This window comes from Tamandua tetradactyla, chromosome 5 (assembly GCF_023851605.1).
Source record: "Tamandua tetradactyla isolate mTamTet1 chromosome 5, mTamTet1.pri, whole genome shotgun sequence".
NCBI lineage: Eukaryota > Metazoa > Chordata > Mammalia > Pilosa > Myrmecophagidae > Tamandua > Tamandua tetradactyla.
In genome coordinates, this window is record NC_135331.1 from 167,982,868 (window position 1) to 167,999,380 (window position 16,513).

Here is a 16,513-nt window from a genome sequence, read left to right on the forward strand (position 1 = left end):
GCACTGCCTTTGCTGCAGCCCATAAATTTTGATATGTTGTATTTTCATTTTCATTTGCCTTGAGATATTTATTGATTTACCTTATAACTTCTTCCTTGACCTACTGGTTGTTTAAGAGTGTGTTGTTGAGCCTCCACATATTTGTGAATTTTTTGGCCCTTTGCTTATTACTGATTTCCAAATTCATTCCTTTATGATCTGAGAAAGTGTTTTTTGTATGATTTCAATCTTTTTAAATTTATTGAGACTTGTTTTGTGACCCAGCATATGGTCTATACTTGAGAATGATCCATGAACACTTGAGAAAATGGTTTATCCTGCTGTTGTGGGGTGTAATGATTTATAAATGTCTGTGAAGTCTAGTTTATTTATTGCATTATTCAAATTCTGTTTTTTATTGCTCTTCTGTCTAAGTGTTCTGTCCATTGATGAGAGTGGGGAATTGAAGTCTCCAACTATTATGGTAGATATGTCTATTTCTTTTTTCAGTGTTTGCCTCATGTATTTTGGAGCACTCTGGCTTGGTGCATAAATATTTATGATTGTTATGTCTTCTTTTTGAATTGTTCCTTATATTAATACACAGTATCCTTCTTTGTCTCTTTTAATTGTTTTACATTTGAAGTCTAATTTGTTGGATATTAGTATAGCTACTCCCACTCTTTTCTGATTGTTGTTTACATGAAATATCTTTTCCCAACCTTTCACTTTCACCTATGTTTATCCTTGGGTCTAAAATGAGTCTCCTCATATATATGTGTCGACAGCACATTTTTCTGCCAGTCTATGTCTTTTAATTGGGGAGTTTAATCTATTGACATTTAGTGTTATTACTATATGGGCAGTTCTTTCTTCTACCATTTTGCCTTTTGGATTTTATATGTCATATCTGATTTTTCTTCTTTTTACCTTTACTGACAGTCTTCATTTCTACACTCTTCTCCTGTCTTTTTCTATCTGTCTCTAGTGTTCCCTTCTGTATTTCTTGCAGAGCTGGTCTGTTGATCAAAAATTCTCTCAGTGACTTTTTTGTCTGAAAATGTTTTAATTTCCCCATCATTTTTGAGGGATGATTTTTCTGGATATAGAATTCTTGGTAGTTTTTCTCTTTTAGTATATAAATATATCATACCACTGTCTTCTTGCCTCATGGTTTTTGCTGAGAAATCTACACATAGTCTTATTGGGCTTCCCTTGTATGTGATGGATTGCTTTTCTCTTGCTTCTTTCAAGATTCTCTCTTTCTCTTTGACATCTGACATTCTGATTAGTAACTGTCTTGGAGTAAGTCTATTTGGATCTATTCTGTTTGGAGTATGCTGCACTTCTTGGATCTGCAATTTTAAGTCTTTCATAAGAGTTGGGAAATTTTCAGTGATAATTTCCTCCGTTAGTTTTTCTCCTCCTTTTCTCTTCACTTCTCCTTCTGGGACACCCACAACATGTATATTTGTATGCTTCATGTTGTCATTCGATTCCCTGTGTCCCTGTTCATATTTTTCCATTCTTTTCCCTATATTTTCTTTTGCTTGTTGGATTGCAGATGTCCTGTCCTCCAGTTCACTAATTCTATCTTCTGCCTCTTGAAATCTAAAATTTTAGGTTTCCATTGTTTTTTAAATCTCTTTTACTATGGCTTTCATTCCCATAAGTTGTGATTTGTTGTTTCAGACTTTTGATTTCTTATTTTTGTTCATTCCTTGCCTTCCTTATATTCTCCTTCACTTCATTGATTTGATTTTTGATGAGGTTTTTCATGTCTGTTCGAACATTCTGAATTAACTGTTTCAATTCCTGTATGTCATTTGAATTGTTGGTTGTTCCTTTGGGCCATATCTTCAATTTTCTTAGTATGATTCATTATTTTTTTAAAAATTTTTTATCAATTAAAAAAATTATAAGAAAGAAACACAAACATTCCCAACACATACACTCAGCAACTCACAGTATCATCACATAGTTGCATAGTCATCATCATGATCATTTCCCAGAACATTTGCATCAATTCAGAAAAAGAAATAAAAAGACAACAGAAAAATAAAACAAAAACAGAAAAAAAAATTTTACTAACCATACCCCTTACCCCCCCTTCATTGATCACTAGCATTTCAAACTAAATTTATTTTAACCTTTTTTGCCCCTACTATTTATTTTTATTCCATATGTTCTACTCATTTCTTGAAAAGGTAGATAAAAGGAGCATCAGACACAAGGTTTTCACAATCACACAGTCACATTGTGAAAGCTATATCATTATTCAATCATCCTCGAGAAACATGGCTACTGGAACACAGCTATACATTTTCAGGCAGTTCCCTCCAGCCTCTCCATTACATCTTGGTTAACAAGGTGATATCTACTTAATGCATAAGAATAACCTCCAGGACAACCTCTCAACTCTGTTTGGAATCTCTGAGCCATTGACACTTTGTCTCATTTCACTTCCCCCTTTTGGTCAAGAAGGTTTTCTCAATCCCTTGATGCTGGGTCTCAGCTCATTCTGGGATTTCTGTCTCATATTGCCAGGAAGATCCACACCCCTGGGAGTCATGTCCCACGTAGACAGGGGGAGGGTGGTGAGACTGCTTGCTGTGTTGGCTGGAGAGAGAGGCCACATCTGAGCAACAAAAGAGGTTCTCTTGGGGGTGACTCTTAGGCCCAAATTTTAAGTAGGCTTGACCTATCCCCTGTGGAGTTAAGTTTCATATGAACAACCCCCAAGACTGGGAGCTCAGCCTATAGCTTTGGTTGTCCACACTGCTTGTGAGAATATCAAGAATTCAACTTGGGGAAGTTGAGTTTTCCCCCGTTCTCACCATTCCCCAAACGGGACTTTGTAAATACTTTTCCACTCACTGATCAAATCACTTTGGGATTCATTAGGCATCACCTGGACAAACCAACAAAATCTCATGCCTATACAAAGTTTCATGTACTTAAGATGTTCAACCAACTATCTACATAAGTTATATTGAGAGATGCACTAGTCAAAGTATAAATTTGTACCAAATAATCATTTTTGGCTTTAGTCTCACACATAAGTTGAAGCTTTAAAATATTAATTGCCATCTATTTTCAGCACACTGCAGTAATGACATTCTTTTGTTCTTCCTCATGCAAAAATATTTTTAAAATTTGTACATTTAGTCTCTATCATTATACACTCTAGGCATTCCTAGATTATACCATCTCAATCTTTATCATCTATCTTTCTTTGTGATTCCATTTATGCCCCAGCCCTCCTCCCTCTATCATTCTCATATGCAGCTTCATTCAGTGTTTTAACATAATTGTATTACAGTTAGGTGATATTGTGCTTTCCAGCTCTGAGTTTTTATATTATGTCCTGTTGCACAATCTGTATCCCTTCAGCTCCAATTACCCAATATCTCACCCTATTTCTATCTCCTGATGGTCTCTGTTACCAAGGAAATATTCCAAGTTTATTCACTAATGTCAGTTCATATCAGTGAGACCATACAGTATTTGTCCTTTTGTTTCTGGCTAATCACACTCAGCACAATGTCCTTAAGGTCCATTCATGTTGTTACATACTTCATAACTTTATTCTGTCTTACAACTGCATAATATTCCATCTTATGTGAATGCCACAGTTTGTTTAGCCATTCTTCTGTTGATGGACATTTTGGCTGCTTCCATCTCTTGGTAATTGTAAATAATGCTGCTATAAACATTGGTGTGTAAATGTCCATTTGTGTCCTTGCCCTCATGTCCTTTGAGTAGAGAGAGCATATAGATGGGTCCTGTTTTTTAATCCATTCTGCCAGACTATGTCTTTTGATTGGAGAGTTTAAGCCATTAACATTCAGTGTTATTACTGCATGGGTAGTACTTTCTCCTACTATTTTGCCTTCTGGATTTTATATGTCATATCTAATTTTCCTTCTTTTTTACCTTTACTCATATTCTTCATTTCTACACTCTTCTCCACACCTCTCTCTTCTGTCCTTGTATCTGTCTCTAGTGCTCCCTTTAGTATTTCTTGCAGAACTGGTCTCTTGGTCACAAATTCTCTCAGTGATTTTTTGTCTGAAAATGTTTTAATTTCTCCCTCATTTTTGAAGGACAATTTTGCTGGATATAGAATTCTTGGTTGGCAGTTTTTCTCTTTTAATAATTTAAATATATCATCCCACTGTCTTCTTGCCTCCATGGTTTCTGCTGTGAGATCTGCGCATAGTCTTATTGGGCTTCCCTTGTATGATGGATTGCTTTTCTCTTGCTGCTTTCAAGATTCTCTTTCTCTTTGACCTCTGACATTCTGATTAATAAATGTCTCGGAGTATGTCTATTTGGATCTATTCTCTTTGGGGTATGCTGCACTTCTTGGATCTGTAATTTTAAGTCTTTCATAAGAGTTGGGAAATTTTCAGTGATAATTTCCTCCATTAGTTTTTCTCCTCCTTTTCCCTTCTCTTCTCCTTCTGGGATACCCACAGCATGTATATTCATGTGCTTCATATTGTCTTTCAATTCCCTGAGTTCCTGCTCATATTTTTCCATTTTTTTCCCCTATATTTTCTTTTTCTTGTTGGATTTCAGGTGTTCCATCCTCCAGTTCACTAATTCTATGTTCTGTCTGTCGAAATCTACCATTGTAGGTTTCCATTGTTTTTTTCATCTCTTCTACCTTGCCTTTCATCCCCATAAGTTCTGTGATTTGTTTTTTCAGACTTTCAATTTCTTATTTTTGTTCCTTCCTTGTCTTCTTTATATCCTCCCTCAATTCATTGATTTTGGTTTTTGATGAGGTTTTCCATGTCTGTTCGTATATTCCGAATTAATTGTTTCAGCTCCTGTATGTCATTTGAATTGTTGGTTTGTTCCTTTGACTGGGTCATATCTTCAATTTTCCTAGTGTGATTTGTTTTTTTTGCTGGCGTCTAGGCATTTAATTACCTTACTTAGTTTATTCTGGAGATTGTTTTCACTTCTTTTACCTAGGCTTTTCTTGCTGGATGAATTTGTTGTCTATCTGTTCTTTGACATTCCGTTCAGCTTTATCTGGACCTGTAGCTTAAGTTTTGTTTAACAGAGGAGAATTTTTCAGTTCTTGTTTTCTTGTTTCTTGCCCTGCTTGTATGGTGTCTTACCCTCCCTCCCACCCTTAGGAGGGTCTACTTAGATATTATAGACCCAAGCCGGATTTTCCCAGACCAAACTGGCCTCCTGTCAGGAGGAAAGAGTCACCTGTGTCGGTTTTCCCTGAGGGTGAGACCCAGCAGGTTGAAAGACTTTGCTGTGAAGTCTCTGGACTCTGTTTATCTCATCCTGCCCAGTATGTGGCGCTTGTCTGCCTGCAGGTCCCACCAGCATAAGATGATGTGGTACCTTTAACTTTGGTGGACTCTCCCTGCTGGTGGCATGGTGGAGACCGAGGAGAGGTTGTAGTCTGGTTTTAATGGCTTCAAATTACCAAGCCCTGGTGTCTGAATTCCTTGAGGGAGGGATTCCACCTGAGTTGGGCTTCACCCCTCCCCTGGGGATGGGACAAGCTCCAGACAAGCCCCCAAAAGAGCTCAGTTCTGCCTATGCCTGGGGCAGTTGCAGCCTGAGAAGTCCTGCCGCTATATCCAAAGGCAGTCAAGACTTTGTAGAAACACAGTCACAAAAACCTCTGTTTCCTTCTTCCCGCCCCCCCTTTTTCCATCAGTCCTGCCCCCTTGGTGCCCAGGGCAAAAATGAGCAACCTCCACTTTGACCAGATTCACCTAAGCTGGGGGCCTATTTTTAGTAGTCAGAATTTGTTAATTAATTCCACAATTGGCGTTTGATTGTGCTCAGTCCCTGCTGCTGGTAAATTTCCTTTCCTTTCCCCTCTGGGAAGCAGCCTGCGGGGGGAGGGGCACCGGCTGCTGTAGCTTTGGGAACTCATGGTTCTGGGGGGTGCTTGCAGCCGGTCCAGCTGGTCCAGACTGGGGTACGCTGTGTGTCCGGTCACTTACGTGGCCCCAGGAGCTGTTCTGTGCTGTTTCTGGTTATTTAGTAGTTGTTCTGGAGGATGAACTAAAATGTGCACATTGTTAAGCTGCCATCTTGACCCGGAAGTCCCCCTCATTATTTTTTGCTGTCATCTAGGCATTTAATGTCCTTAATTAATTTATTCTGGAGATTGTTTTCCCTTTTTTTACCTAGGATTTTCTTGCTGGATGACTGTCGTCTATCTGCTCTTTGACATTCAGTTCAGCTTATTCTAGACTCTAGAATTTTGTTTAACAGATTTTTCAGTTCTTGTTTTCTTGTTCCTTGCCCTGCCTGTATGTTGCCTTTTTTCCCCCTTAGGAGGGTCTAGTTAGGTATTATAGACCCCAGTCAGATTTTCCCAAACCAAACTGGCCTCCTCTCAGGAGCAAAGAGTCACCTGCATCCGTTTTCTCTGAGGGTGAGACCCAGCAGGTTGAAAGATTTCCTGTGAAGCCTCTAACCTCTCTGTTTTTCCTATCCTGTCCAGTATGTGGCACTTGTCTGCCTGCAGGTCCCACCAGGATAAGGTGATGTAGTACCTTTAACTTCAGCAGACTCTCCCTGCTGGGGCGTGGTCGAGACAGAGGAACAGTTGTAGGTTGGCTTTAATTGCTTCAGTTTTCCAGACCTTAGTGTCTGAATTCCTTGAGGGAGGGATTCCACTTGAGCTGGGCCCCACCCCTCTCCTGGGGAAGGTACAGGCTGCAGACAAGCTCTCAGACAAGCTTAATTCTGCCCTTGCCTGGGGCAGTTGGAGCCTGAGAAGCCTTGCAGGTGTATCCAAAGAGCAGTCAGGCTATAGAAACACAGCCATTAAAAAAGAAAAGAAAAAAAAATCCTTTTCAGAGAAAAGGTCTGCCAATCAAGAGCTTAAGTTGGCTTGTTGCTCTGTGTATCTCCAGGTCCCATGTGCCTCCTCCTTTCCTTCAGGGCCCAGACCCTTTCAAGTATTTTGTGTTGTCCGATCCAAAAAGTTCTGTTTTTTCTTTTTTCTTTTTCTTTAGGCCCTGCCCCCCACCCCCACCCCCACCCCCCGCGCTGGGGCAAAAACCTAGTTATTTCAGCTTTTACTTGAGGTTCAGCTGAGCTGGGGGCCTATTTTTAGTAGTCAGGATTTGTGAATTAATTCCACAATCAGAGCTTAGTTGCGCTCAGCCCCTGCTGCTAGTAAAGTCCCTTTCCTTTCCCCTCTGTGAAGCAGCCTGTGGGGGCGGGGCGCCGGCCACTGCAGCTTGGGGGACTCATGGTTCTGGAGGGCTTGCAGCCGGTCCAGATGGTCCAGACTGGGGTATGCTGTGTGTCCAGTCCCTGATGTGGCCCCAGCTATTGTTCTGTACTGTTTCTGGTTATTTACTAGCTGCTCTGGAGGATGAACTAAATCCCACACCTCACTAAGCTGCCATTTTGGCTCCTTCTTTTTCTATATCTTTAACCTCAGTCAGCCCAAGAGCCAAGAGATGGGCAGCATACTCATGGACGCTGGTCAGAGGGTAAGGGAAGAGAGAGTGCTGAATTCACACTCTCAGCAACTCAGCATCACAGAGTTCGGCTTTGGTAGAATTTGAAAGGTAACACATACCTTGAACATCAGGTTATTCAATTGGTGCTATTCTTACAAGCATAACACAGTGTAAAGAATGCAGATTTTGGAGGCAGACAGATTTAGAGTTGAAATATGATTTGATTTTTCTGAGCCTTAGTTTACAGTAAAATGGGGGAAATGATATTTAACCCATAGCATTGTTTTACTTTTTTCTCATAGAAGAAATTTATTTGTAAAATATACATTTTTGTTTTGTTTCCTGTCTGGATTGAGAGATAAAGCACAAACACTTTTTTTCACATTCACATGGGCATATTGTAAAAGCTATGTAGTTAATACAATCAAATTCAAGAATCAAAAGGGTTGTTTTAAAGAATGGAGATCAGGTATGTAAAGCAACTAGAATAGTGCCTGGCACATATTACATGCTCAGTAAATAGTAATTACTAATGGTAATACTAAGCAGTCATGGGAAAAATATGTTCTAAACTTGCTTTTGTAGTAAAATTTCTGAGAAGTCTGGGGTGCGGGGCCGGGGGGGAAGATGGATTACCGCTAAGAGGATCCCTAATTTCTGAGCAGGAACATCCCTCCAGGACCCATCCTTCCTCTAGGAGAAATGACAAAGAGGATTTAGGTGAGGTCAATGTTCTGAGATAAAGAGAACATCTCGTTGTCAAACTGAGAGGAGGAAAAGAGGCTGTCACAGATTCTGTAAGAAGTAGCCTCAAAAGTCAGGAAACTCACTCTGAGTGGGAGAGTGCTACTTCTGGAGCCTTGGCTGGGATGGCTGGTGGATTACCAGCAGTAGGGGTTGATTTGGGCGAAGTCACAGGATGTCCTCCCTCAGTGCTCTCCAGCTAAATCCTAGCACTAGATGCAAGTTCCACGGCAGAGAGGATTATACATCAACATAACTAGGCTACCTTAACAGAGAATATATAGGGGTGCCGTGTTGTTCATGTTTTTAAATGGAAAGTAGCTCAACTTCTTTGACCTAGGAAGAGTCACTTGAGTGGCCTTCAGGGTATGGGAAATTCAGGGTGAATGGGCATCGTGGTCCTGGTATTAAGGTGTAATAAAACCTTTGTGACTCAAACAAGGTTGCCCTCACTGGGAAACCTTGTTTGAAAACCAGGAAGGAGGTAGCTCAATTTGTATAAGTCTCAGAGCCTCCTCTGAAAAATGTGACACTCCTGCCAGAACTTTGCTACCTCATCACTGAAATTGAGAATCTATACATATCAGACTTCAAATTGTCCTTCTCAATCAGTGAATTAAAGTTAGATTTTCTCTTCAATTATTTAAAATTTTTAATTATGAAATATTTCTAACATACAGGAAAGTACAGAAAATAATATAGTATGTACCCATTCACAACAAAGATTTAATAAATGTTGATATTTTTCCATATTTGTTTCAGAGCTCTCTCTTTTTAAAGCAAAAAAATTATACATGTAAGTAAAGCCTTATTCCTTTCCCTTCCTTATCCTTTCCTATTCCCATGCATGTATTTATACTAATATATATATATATCCATAAACTATGTAGAATTGTTTGCAGTGCTTAACATTTTACACTAGTTCAGTTTGTTTTGAAGGACTCGTAGAAGTTTATTACAGTAAATGATGTCAAACTTATAGCTGCTTTTCTTATCATCTCTCTTTTTTTAAACATTTGTTCCCCGTATTATTTATTTATTTTTAATCCATATGTTTTACTTGTCTGTCAATAAGGTAGATAAAAGGAGCATCAGACCCAAGGTTTTCACAATCACACAGTCACACTGCAAAAGCTATATCATTATACACTCATCTTCAAGAAACATCTCATGATCTCTTTTTTAAAATTTTGTTTTTCATTTTTTAGGGAACTTGTAGGTTTATAGAGCAATCACACATAAGATACAGGATTCCCATACACCATCGTACCATCAATACCTTGCATTGGTGTGAATCATTTGGTACATTGATGTAGCACATCTTTATAATTGTACTATTAACTAAAGTACATTGTTTAACTTAGGGTTCATTGTGTAGTGTAGTTCAATGGATTTTTAAAAAAATTTCTATTCTCTTACCATATGCACAGTCTAGCACTTTCCCTTTTAATCATATTCAGATACATATTTCACTGCTATTGTATCCACAGTGTTGTGCTATCATCACTACCATTCATTACCAAAACATTTCCATCATTCCAAATAAGAACTCTGTACATTTTAAGCCTTAACTTCCCATCCCCTAACCCTACCCCGTCCTTTGATAGCCTATATTCTAGCTCCTGACTCTATGAGTTTTCTTTTACTAATTGCTTGAAATCAGTGAAATCATACAATTTTTGTCCTTTTGGGTCTGGCTTTTATCATTCAATGTGAGGTCTTCAGGTTGTATGTATCAGGATTTCATTCCTTTTCACAGCTGAATAATATTCTAGCATATGTAGATATCACATTTTCTTTATCCATTCATTGGTTGATGGACATTTCGGTTGCTTCCATCTTCTGGCAACTGTGAATAATGCCACTATGGACATCGGAGTGCAAATATCTGTTCGAGTCCTTGCTTTCAGTTCTTTTGGGTTTATACCTAGTAGTGGGATTGTTGAGTCATATGGTAGTTCTATACTTAGCTTTCTGAGGAACTGCCAAACTGTCTTCCATAGTTGCTATACCATTTTACATTGGTTCCAATGATGAATGTGTGTTCCTATTTCTCTGTATCCTTTCCAACACTTGTTTTTATGCTTTTTTTTAAATTAGCTATTCTAATGGATGTGAAATGGTATCTCAATGTGGTTTTGATCTGTGTTTCCTTGAGAGCAAATGATATTGAGCATCTTTTCAGGTGCTTTCTGGACATTTGTATATCTTCTTTGGAGAGATGTCTATTCAAGTCCTTTGCCCATTTTTAAATTGGGTTGTTTGTCATTTAAATATTAAGTTGAAGGGTTCCTTCATGTATTCTGGATATCAAACCCTTATCAGATACATGGTTTTCAAATATTTTCTCCCATTGTGTAGGCTGTTGTTTTACTTTCATGATAAAGTCATTTGAGGTCCAAAAGTTTTAAATTTTGATGAAGTCCTATTTATCTATTTTTTTGTTTTTTTGCTTGTGATTTGGATATAAAGTCTGAGAAACTACTGCCTAACATCAGGTCCTACAGACGCTATCCTATGTTATCTTCTATGCGTTTGATCATTCTAGCTCTTATATTTAGGTCTTTGGTCCATTTTTAGTTGCTTCTGTATATGGTATGAGGTAGGGGTCTTCCTTTTTCTTTTTGCATATGGAGAGCTAGTTTTCCCTAATTTGTTCAAGAGACTAAATCTTTTGCAATTAAGTAGTCTTTACCCCCTTGTCAAAAATCATTTGGCCATAAATGTGAAGACTGATTTCTGAGCTCTCATTTGGATTCCAATGGTCTATTTGTTTGTCCTTTTGCCAATACCATACTATTTTGATCACTGTGACTTTGTAATAAGTGCTAAGGACAGGAAGTTTGAGACTTCCAGCTTCATCCTTCTTTCTCAGGAAGAATGGAAATTTAGCTCTTTGGGACCTGTAGTAGTTATATTCAGGTGTCAACTTGGCCAGGTTATGGTGCCCTGTTTTCTGCTGCTGTGAACTTAAACCACCAACATGTGAAATTCACCTATGGCTGACTACATCTGCAGTCAGCCAAGGGGTAGTACCTTCCACAATGAGTGAGGCTTAGAAGGAGAGGTCAGAAGAAAGAGAAACAGCTCAGTATAGCCCAGTGGAACTCAGCCCAGCCCAGCACAATGCATTTCAGAGCTCGGAGCTGTCTCAGACCCAGATTTTGGAGATGTAGACACAGAAGCCTGGAGACAAGCCCAGCAGACATTGCTGTGTGCCTTCCCAAACTAATAAATTTGTAACTAAATAAATCCCCATTATAAAAGCCAAATTCATCTCTGGTGTATTGCATTCTGACAACTTAGCAAACAAAAACTACTCTTCCATATGAATTTGATGATTGGCATTTTCATTTCCACAAAGATAGTTGTTGGAACTTTCATTGGGATTGCATTCAATCTATAAATTGCATTGGGTAGTACTGACATCTTTAATGATATTTAACCTTAAATCCATGAACACTGAACGTCCTACCATTTATTTAGGTCTTCTTTGATTTAACAATGTTTTGCAATTCTCTGTGTACAGGTCTTTACAATCTTGGTTAGATTTATTTCTTGACATTTGATTCCTTTAATTGCTACCATGAATGGAATTTTTTCTTGATTTCTTTTTCTGATTGTTCACTGCTTGTGTATAGAGACATCACTGATTTGTGGATGTTGCCACTTTGCTGAATTCATTTATTAGCTCTAGGAGTTTTGTTGTGCATTTTTGTTGTTTCAGATAGTTTCTGCCCAATTAGTAGTTGTTTTGATGGAAGGACTGAGTCTTGGAGCTACCTACTCTGCCATTTTTCCACAATCCTCTCCAGCTTATATGGTTTGGCAAGGTCTTTTTCAATCAACATTCATTTCAACCATAGAATAACTTTCCATTGTAAAGAATAAATAGCAGTGCATTCATTCTCCATTTGATAGAAAGTTATTGTAACTCTCTTCCCATAATATAAGCAGTGCTGCAGTGAATATCCTTGTACCTGTCTCCTTGCACACATGGGCAGGAGTTATTTCAGATAACTGGAATTTATATGATTTAAAAAAAAAAGATGAAGACTACAGATTTAAAAGGTTCTTAACATCCAGGAAAATAAATAAAAAGAAATCCATCCTTAATTATTTTTCAAATAAAAGTACAAACACATGCACATAAAAGTCAAAATAGCTTATTTCTAAAGGCAAAAAAAAAAAACCAACAAAAAAGTAGCTTACACGTTATCCCTTGGAATATTAAAACCAGAAGACAATAAAGCAATATCAACAGAAATTGAGGGAAGAAAGAATGAGATTCAGTCAGATTATCATTAGAGTTTAAGAAAAACAGAAGACTGTAAAGAGGTGGGGTAAAAATTAAAAATATATTTAGAGAACTATGTGCAGCATGCACATAACAGACCTTTCTTTTCATTGTCAATGAAACACATACATATATGGTCAAACTAGATCACTAAATAGAGCTTGATTTAATTCCAAAAGCAGAAGTTGTGCAAGTTCTATTCTCTAATCATAATATAGTGGAATTAGAAATAAATGAAAGAAAGTATAAAGTCCTCATATTTTTGGAATTTATAAGAACCCACTCTCCTAAATTTCTATTTGGGCAAAACAAGGAATGCAAATGACATTAATGGACTATTAGAAATTAAAAATGAGAACACAAATCAAAACCAATTGGAATAAAGCCAAAGCTATCCTGGAAGGTCACTACACAGAGGTAAATTCCTAGCTTGTAAATGTCCTCATAATTGAAAATAAACTATGTTAGAAAATAAAATAAAAACAAATTAAGTAAATATAATAAGAAATAAAATTAAATCAGAAGAAAAAATGAACAATTAATAAACAAATCCAAGACCTGATTCTCTGCTATACCATAAAAGGGAGAAAAGACTGGCAAATCTAATCCAGATAAAAGCAAAACAACAAATACATTTAAAAATTAGAATGAGATTGTAATAAAAAATTAAGGACACCTAAAAGATTAAGATAGTGTATCATATAAAACTATGTACATTTGAAAGTTTTGATTAAATGGATATGCAGATGGGTATAGGTTTTTTTTTAATTAAAAAAAGCTATTTTCTTTGTCCTCCTGTAAAAGGTCATTTTAACAGTTCTCAAAATTAGGCATTTGCAGGAAGGAGGGCAGCCATTATTTATGGGATTAATGTTTTAAAAACTCTTAGTGACTCAACAGAAGATGGTGTTAAATGAAGCTTTTTCTGTTCAGCTGAGGACAGTAAGTGACTGTGCTGACAAAGAACCAAGAGGCCACCAGGGGCTGTCACCCAGTTCAGCCTATATAAGAGATGCTGGGGATTTCTTGAGAAATGTTCTTCAAGGGGGCTTTGTAGGATACTTCTCTTTCCATCATTTTGGGGGAAAAGGGTGATTCCTCTCCATGGCCAAGAGTGAGAACCCTAAGAGAACCTCTAGTCCAGAAGGGGTATTTCCACTGCCCCCTCCCACCTTGTGTTGCTCCCAGAGTAGAATGCTAGAAAGTTCTTGGGAGATCTAATAGGTGTCCACAGGAATTTGTTGCATACGAAAGACCAGGCAGGATCTGGCTCTTCCTTAATGCTACCTGTGAAGGTAGGTGACCACTAAAAGGAGTTGGCTCCTGGTCAAGCTATACTTTCACTTAATGGAGGGACAAAGAACTGCCATGGTCCAAGTGGACCCTGAAGGTGGCAGGTGGACTGGAGCCAGCTTGCAACACCCTGCCCCAGGAGTGCTGGTTGCTGGGCACTTAGAAGTCTGCTATGCCAGTAGACATTTGACAGCCAAGCTACATGAAAGAGCCTTTACTCTTTTCATTATCATCTCTCCATCCTCTACCTGAATTGTGGAAATACTTAAGAGAACATTTTTCTGACTTTGGTTTTCTATCCGTAACTGAGAGAGATAGGGCTTAAATAGATAGCTTATCTTCCATAGAGCAAAAAACTCCATGTTCTGTTGTTTAAGGGAATAGAAACTGATATGCACATACATAAAATCATCTTCAGTTTTGAAACATTGGCATACAAATTTAAACCTGAGTTACTGCCAAGCCATGATTTCCAAAATTTTACCTGATGAACAACCTGTTGAAAGAACATTTACCTCTTTCCCAACCTCTCCCCATCTGTTCCACCCACTACTTACCCTGCAGTATTGCATTTGCTTTCCATCAGAGCTATTTCTATGGCTTGAATAGCCAGTTCATCAGGTGCGGTCATTCCTTTATGAAGATGCCAATTTAACATAAGTGCTAGCTCTGTTTCTGGTTGGTGGTTTAATACATAACGCAAAGCATCTCCTACTGATAAACGCTTTAAGCCATACACGCTTGCAAGTTTTTGGGCAACTGAAAAACATTAAAAATTTTTAAAATATTTCATTTCAACAAGTCATTAGGTAATTTTAGTTTCAAACTCTAGTTAATGACAGCAACAGCAAGCTAATTGTCAAATTCTTAAAATAAATTCTGAAAATTAAACTTGCCACATTTTATTGAAATAATACTATCAAAGGTCAGCGGTTGGTAGATCTGGTTAATGAGCCAACTCTGGTTTTTTTTTTCATAGCCAAACCTTTAAGTGTTTTTTCCTTCTGTACAAGGTAGCAATATTTTTGAGAGATTTGCAAGGAATCCTATTTGTATTATTAGTATTTGGTATTATGGTCCCAAATATCCATGTAATGTAACTGCTTCACTGGAGTGTGCCATTCCTTGTCTGTCTATTTATGCACCCCACTTTACAATCAGGATAGCATATCTTATGCAACTAGGTTTCAGTTAGTCCTCTAGGAAATAACATAATTATAATGGCATACCTGACAAATTTTTCTTCTGTGACCTTAGTTTATATTTTCAACCATTACATTAGAGGAGTAGAACAGATATTGAAATTCCTATTTTATAAATGAGGGAACTGATGCCCAATAAAACAAACAATGATTTGCCCAAGGTCACAAAATGGTGCCCTTCGCTGAAACAGAACTCACATTGGTCTCTGCTTTTCCTAAGTGAGACCCTAAGTGATGACTTCCAGGAACAATTAAACATGGACTCACTGTATTGTAGTCTGTAAACCCTGCCTGAGCACTTCTTGGAGACCGCTGTGATAGAAGACACGTGGGAGTGTCCATCTTATACCACTGGGAATGCACATGAACTGAGCAGTTACCACTGTCAGGGTACCTCAAAGGGAAACCCCTATGAGAGCCACAGATCCCTTAACCTCAGCTGTCTCATGAATACTGGGATAAAATCTTAAAAAATTTTAAAAATATTTTTTACGTATTTTTTATTTAAGAAAACAAAGAATATACTTAGAACCACCAACAGTGGATATTTTAGTTAGCTTAACCATAAGCATATTTAAATAAAGTATTCATATAATCATTGTAAAAGCTATGCTTGCGCAGTAAGTTTCATAAACCAATTTAAAATTAAGGCAATAAGAAAATAAAATCTACATATTTGGATAACAAAGTTCTTAAATTCTAAGTATTAAAAACTAACTTAGATACTATTTCATCAGTTGTCAAAATTGTGAATGTTCTCAAAATATCAAGTAGAAAGTTCTTACAAATATCGGCATTGTTGACCTATGTTAGTAACATAGGTGACATATGTTACTAAATATTTTCCTTATTTCAGGACAATATGAAGATACAAATATTTTTACAAGTACACGGAAATCTTAACCACCTAAAATGGATATCTTAGTTAGTTTATCCATAGGCATATTAAAAAAATCTAGCTCCTTATATCCAGGGTATGGACAGATGAGTAAAAAATATGGGGTTAAAATAAAAAAATAAATAATAGAGGAGACAAAGGGTAAAATAATTTGGGTAGATGGAACACCAGTAGTCAATGAGAGGGAGGGGTGAGGGGTATGGTGCATATGAGTTTTTTCTTTTTCCTTTTTATTTCTTTTGCTGGAGTGATGCAAATGTTCAAAAAATGATCATGGTGATGAATATACAACTACGTGATGATATTGTGAGCCATTGATATAGGATGTTTTTACGTCAAGAATATATGTTCGTCTGTTAAGTTTTTCAATAAAAATATTTTAAGAAGAGATCCCACTCAACAATATTGAAAGAAGATTTAAAAAAATCTAAGTAATCATCATAAAGCCTGTTTGTACAATATGTTTCATAAACCAATTTAAAATTAAAGCATGGAAGGAAAACTCTTTAAATACAGATATCAGAGTTACCTGAATTCTAAATATTAAACAGTATCTTAAATATCATTTGGTTAACTATCAAAACTGTGTGCATTCTCAAAATATCAAGTAAAAAGTTATTACAATATCAACTCT

The 16,513-nt window shown here is 37.3% G+C and overlaps 1 protein-coding gene and 1 long non-coding RNA gene across 7 annotated transcripts in view; one reads left to right on the forward strand and one right to left on the reverse strand.

The window, feature by feature from the left end:
- Window positions 1–16,513, forward strand: part of LOC143685055 (uncharacterized) — a 57,817-nt gene that overhangs the window by 30,504 nt on the left and 10,800 nt on the right. The gene's annotated exons all lie outside the window — the stretch shown is intronic.
- AK9 (adenylate kinase 9) overlaps window positions 1–16,513 on the reverse strand; it is a 193,565-nt gene that overhangs the window by 16,917 nt on the left and 160,135 nt on the right. For all 6 annotated transcript variants that reach the window (XM_077162638.1, XM_077162637.1, XM_077162635.1 and 3 more), the window contains one exon: window positions 14,337–14,538. In XM_077162638.1, coding sequence (XP_077018753.1) covers window positions 14,337–14,538 — 202 coding nt within the window. The remainder of the gene's footprint in view (window positions 1–14,336; window positions 14,539–16,513) is intronic.